The 6000-nt window shown below is 36.8% G+C and overlaps 1 protein-coding gene across 1 annotated transcript in view; it reads right to left on the reverse strand.

Moving 5' to 3' along the window:
* Positions 1-5670, reverse strand: part of scaf8 (SR-related CTD-associated factor 8) — a 38892-nt gene extending 33222 nt beyond the window's left edge. The window contains exons 1-2 of the mRNA XM_047345690.1: positions 5514-5670; positions 4759-4842 (exon numbers count right to left, since the gene is read on the reverse strand). Coding sequence (XP_047201646.1) covers positions 4759-4842; positions 5514-5543 — 114 coding nt within the window. The 5' untranslated portion in view covers positions 5544-5670. The remainder of the gene's footprint in view (positions 1-4758; positions 4843-5513) is intronic.
* Positions 5671-6000: the final 330 nt, after the last annotated feature.

Genomic DNA, 6000 nt, shown 5'->3' on the forward strand with positions numbered 1-6000 from the left:
GAGACAGGAAAAAAACTAAATGCTGAACGATGTCACAAGCTAGCTCCGCTAAAGCTACAAGTGACAATGAGGTTTGAGATCAACTTAAAAAGGTCAGTAAAGCTCCTGCATCTGCAACAGTAAAGAAAGACACAAACTTCCCAGGTCTGGCACCACACAACGCGCCGTTCTACTGCGGTACGAAACAACGCAGGGAAATTTTACAGCTGCCGGCTACTCTTTGCTAAAGCAATGAAACCAACCGGTGCACCCCCTTTCAGGACCTACCCTGCTGCTGCAGCTGACCAATAAAGAAAATATAACACTAAATTACCAGAAAGACAGAAATTGTACATAGCTGCTGAATACATTTCTCTGGACCAGATCCTTATTTACACTACAACATATGCTTTAAATGCAACATTCAGTCATTTTCTACTGCTTCTTCCATAGAGGGTTGTGTGGGGAGCTGGTGCCCATCTCCAGGAGTGCAAGGGCGAGAGGCGGGGTACACCGTGGACAGGTCGCCAGTCCATCGCAAGGCAACACAGAGCCACAGAGGACAAAAAAAATCACGCACACACTCATCCGCACCTAAGGGCAATTTAGAGAAACCGATTAACAGTCATGTTTTTGAACTGTGAGAGGAAGCCGTAGTACCCGGAAAGGACCCACGCATGCGTGGGGAGAACAAACTCCATGCAGAAATCCAGGACCTTCTTGCTGCAAGGCAACAGTGGCAAGGCACATTTAGTTTTGCCATAATTAAGAAAGTTAAAACATTGTCGTATTGTAATTAATTATATTTATGTCTCTTAACTAGATCAGAAAAATGTTCCAGTATCTTGCTTAGTACCGGTACAGTTTGACATTTTAGAATCAGGACAACCCTAGTCTGCTGCCTCTTTAGAAACACGTGTGGCTTTAACAATCCCCTGTTTATACCACATATTACCCTCAGCGGAAACTGCTCTGGGTGTTCGTTTGCTAGGTGTTTTTTTTTTATGCAAATTTTTTAAAGAACAAGATCTGAAACTATTTAACGTGACTTGAAACAACCAAAATCTGACGTTAGAAATGGAAATTAGGCTTCAGTGATAATTCTTGGTTGATCATTCAGTTTATGGTCTTTTACATTCAGTTAATATTTAGTGCAATCCTTCTGTACAAGCTCCAATATCACTTTATAAAATCCAACACAGATTCTTATATGTCTTTGTATGTTAAAGTTGGAAGCTTCAGCCGCCTTTCGACAAAGCGAGGATTGTATTTTATAAAAAAACGAAAAAAACAGACAAACATTTCTTTAACAGAATTGACTGAAATGTAGACTTAAATCAATTTCACCCTGAAACTGAAGAACACAGTGCTATACACCTGTGAACCTCACATCAGGGGTACCAACAACTGTAAAGCACAACTTAAACAGATGACATACAAACACAAGCCAACAGAAAGAACCCTAAAGCTGCAGATGACGGCGTAACTTGCTGTGTTAAAATGAAGAGATGAACCTTTTTCAATGATCTTATATGTTCCACGAGGTAAAATAATTCAGATTGTTCTTCACATCATATACAGTACAGCAAGAAAGACAACTCCCACCAAAACTCACTTTCTAGAACAGATACGAACACAACTATTAAAAAAGCTTTATATATCACCAGTATGATCTTCACATGATACCACCAGCAATAAGTGTTGCTTAAAATTATAATTGAATGTAATTTTTACTAAAACAGTCTCCAGTAAAAACTTTTTGAACATTTTATGAAACGGTTTAACATTAAAATTATCCTTGCCTTCTAGAACGGTTGCTTTACATGTTATTTGTGAGAGGTCTACCAAAAATACATTTTTAATTGAACCACAAAGAATGCTGGGATACAAACCAGAAGAAAAAAAAATAAACACTGTACTATCACGAAATGTACAAATTTGTATCTCTGACATAACTTAAGAAACAGCATAGAAAGTCTTAAAAAACAACAATACAAAACTAGATACACAAAACAAGTTGTGTACTGGTTTACTAATCCAAACACAACCACAAAATTGTGAAAATGTTTTCACAGTGCTGTGAAAAAGTTTTTTCTTCGGCTGGCCATTTGTAGCTTCATAACCGCTTTCAGATTGACAGATGTCAACAACTTTATTTCTCATCTATTTTGGGATTTCTTTATATTTGGGCATGATATGTTGCTTTTTAAGATCTTTTAGCCAACTTCATGTTGGCAGACAGGTTCTATCTCTCATTTCTTGATTCTAAAGCTTTGGCAGTAATCAGGACTGGGTTTAGGTAGTAAAATAAAACAGCTTTTCAAAAAAATGCAGTTAAAAATCACAGTTAAATACTGATTTAACAAGAAAGGGGGGGGGCTTTTTTACAAGGGACCAGGTTGGTTTGGAAAGCTTTTTTCTCCATAAATAAAGGAAATTATCTATTTAAAACAGACTTTTGTAATTCTGCATATATTTGTCTAGTATTACATTTTCTGGAAGATCTGGCTAAAGTTTGAAAAAAACATATCCAAAAAGGAGTCAAATATTTTTCACTGAACTCTAAGTGCAAGTTTGGTTTTATAGACATAAAATAGACTTTTCTCCAAAGGCTCCATGGTTAAGATTCAGCCTAGAAGGATCTAAACCAACCACATCCCTTAAAGTTATGCCTCTAAAAATGGTAAACTAAGAAAAACAACACTTATCAAATCAGCCTCATACACGATATACAGGAAACTGTTGACAAATAGCTTTAAAATATCCCGGAAAAACAAAAACAATTATCCAAATATTGAGGGCATTCGTAATAGTTGTCCGCTTCAACTTTATATGAAGAGAAATGTCACACTTTCACCGCAACACGAAAGCTGTAAAAAATTAGCCGACCTAATTGATTTCACAGAGTACAAAGAACTTGTGCGATACTTTGAGAAGCAGAGCTCCTGTTTCCGAGTAGCACGACTGGAGCGCAGGAGCATCTTTAACAGAAGCGCCATAAAGCCACAGCCATCTCTGGCCAGGTACATTTTAGCCATTAATATTACAGAATCATGTTCACAACTTGGATATTTCATTGTTAAAGTTTGTACAGTAATGTGAGTGAAAACCATTTCAGTTATTCTTACTAACCCACTAGGAGTTATGGTATAAAGGTAAATAAGACGGCGCCAAATCTAGTAGGAAATTTGCAGCTTCTGATTCGGCCCTCGAGTATCTAATTATTTTACTGCCTTTAAAGATCTGGACAACTGTTGAGCAGCTTAGGAAGATATTCGTTTAAGCTCAGTTTAGAATTGTGAAACTTTTGATTCTATTAATTAACCCATAAAAACAAGTATGTCTCTTGTGAAACAACCCATCTAAACTGTGACTATTTCTGTTGCAACTCCCTGGTGGCCTAATTTAAATGGTTTACATGTCAGATAAAGTACTGGAATTGGGGCAGCAAGATATTAACAAATCTTGTGATGGCAATAATAATAGTAAATATTGCAATGATGATATCAGTTACAAAATACGCATGTTTGCTTCTTTCCTCTCTTTCTCATCTCTGCTTTGGTCACTGTGACCTTTAGCATTTTGGGCAATGTCATTTGGGACCGGTGTGAGGATCTGATACCGTGAGACTCTGTCCAACTGCCTAAATATTACATTAGCATGTAAAATGCAAGTTCATAACACCAGGAATACATTAACCAACAGACAATCCTTTGTGATTTGAATATTGCACATTCTGATACTGCAATGATGATATGTTCGCGATATATTGTGCTGGAAACACCTTTAGTACACTTGCAGACCACAAACTATTTTAATAAATCTTTTTGCAGTGTAGAAGTAGTTTAGATTTTATTTTAGCTTTCTTCGCAAAAAAACAGGAAAAAGCCCAAAAGTCAGATGCGGATGCTTGAGACGATGCAGTAAATAATGTACCAGTGCTGAGGTGAAAAACAAGCTCTGCTACTCTTGATAACTTTGTGAGTTGATTCATAAATGAAAGAAATAAATCTTTAAAAAAAATATTTTGCAGCTGTAAAAAAATAGACCTGCAACTGAAATATAACTGAAGCTAAGTATGCCTGCAGAAACGTACTACAACAGTCCTGCCAAAGGCTATTTTTTACTGTAAACTATTGATCTTCCCTGTTCATTTTGCAAGAGCACATCTGTCAGCAATATCAGTTACTCAACTGTGTATCGGGCATTAGCCTTAATGGCAGTTAGGGTCCATCCAACAGGGCAAATGTATTACTGAGATGCAGAACGTGAATGGCTCACACTTCAAATAGTCTACCAAATATTGCATCAAAGCCGTCCTTTGCAAAATTGATGATGATGATTTTAAGTGGACATATTGGGCAGCTCCTCTACTAATGAAACATGATGATTAAATACTAAATTTAGTTAAAAATACTAAGAATTTTCCAGATATGACGCAGTCTATTTTGAAATGTTATAACAGCACACAAAATCTTAAAACAAAAATAAAGGTTTGAAATTCAATACTTGTATATTGGCAATTTTCATTTTCAGAAATAGTTTTAATACTTCTTTCTGTGTACCAGAATTACCCCTAAAAAACGTTATTCAATGAATTAAATCTTCAAATAACAGTATAGTTTTATTGAGATTTTTTACTTATTTCTAAATAATTTTGGACCTATTTAGGGGGACGGTTCAGCAAACATAAAGGCTATGATTTAATAACTGGACAATTCCCTTCAGTGAGGTTTGCTTTATTCATTCATTACCTGCCTCATCCTTTAATATACTTACTTTTATAGCCTTGATTCCAGACTTGGTGATCTGAGTCATCTTGGCTTTAGAGATGGGTGGCTTGTACTCAGTCAATGTGTACAGCTGAAAGATGAGAGAACATCACACAACGTCACATTATGCAAAAAGTTAGAAATGCTCGTCATCCAGCAAATCCGATCACTCTCCTCCAGTACAAACTAACTCCTTTACTTCGATGTGTTCATGCTCAGCATTATGAACTTTCTTGAAAGGTTTGATGTAGATTCTAAATAACTGCAGCGCTTGTTAAAGCTCTGAGCCACAGCTAAGCGTATTATTCAAAATACGTTTAAACGTGTAATGCAATTTATTAAGCATAGTATGCTTAATTGATGCAAATGCAAACAAAACAGGAAGCCAAACATACACCAAAATGAGTGACGAGCTATTTTATCATCTTTTATATTAGTTAACCCAACAAGTTATCACGCAACTGAGGTTGTTTCGCTAGCCTACAGCTAGTTTGTAGCCTTTAGCATCTGCCTGCCCAAAATAACTCTTAAAGTGATTTTCACCCTAATAAGGTGTATCTTAAGAACAATATTCTGACCACATTTTTACTAATAACGGCGCATTACATATGAATAGCGTAGTAGATAATATTGTGCGGCCTTGTGTGATACTGCCCTCCTCTCCCTCTTTGCTACCCCGTTGCTAACGTTAGCTAACTGGCTTCAGAAAAGACACCAGATATGCGAAGTGTTAAGAATTTTTTCCTCTGGTTTCACACAAACCTCGTTGTTAAAGGCTTTGACGGCCTCCATGATGTTGCGTTTCAGCTCGCAGGTCACTGTAAATATTGAAAGATATCTCCTCTATAACCGGTGTAAGAAGTGCATGCTCGGTGTTTGGTGAGATGGAGGAGACTGGCAATATGGCGCATAACCTCAATGGGGAATTTGCAGAGAGACGCGCGACCGCTAGTGGCAGCTTTGTGGAACTACATGTTGCACTAACTAGAAATGGCATTTAGTTCATATGCATACAGTGCGTTGCAAAAATATTATCTCTTAAGCTTTGGTTTTTACATGCCTTCACGTTACAAGCGCGTTCCTTTATATATTTAATTGGCATTTTATGGGATAGAAAAACAGAGAGCAGTGCGCAATTGTGAAGTGGAATGAAAATGATACACGGTTTTCAAATTTTTTACAACTAAAATCCCCAAATTTATGGTTATGTATACAGCCTCCTTTAATTTGATACCTCCTACTTGAAAAC

This window comes from Girardinichthys multiradiatus, chromosome 19 (genome assembly GCF_021462225.1).
Source record: "Girardinichthys multiradiatus isolate DD_20200921_A chromosome 19, DD_fGirMul_XY1, whole genome shotgun sequence".
NCBI lineage: Eukaryota > Metazoa > Chordata > Actinopteri > Cyprinodontiformes > Goodeidae > Girardinichthys > Girardinichthys multiradiatus.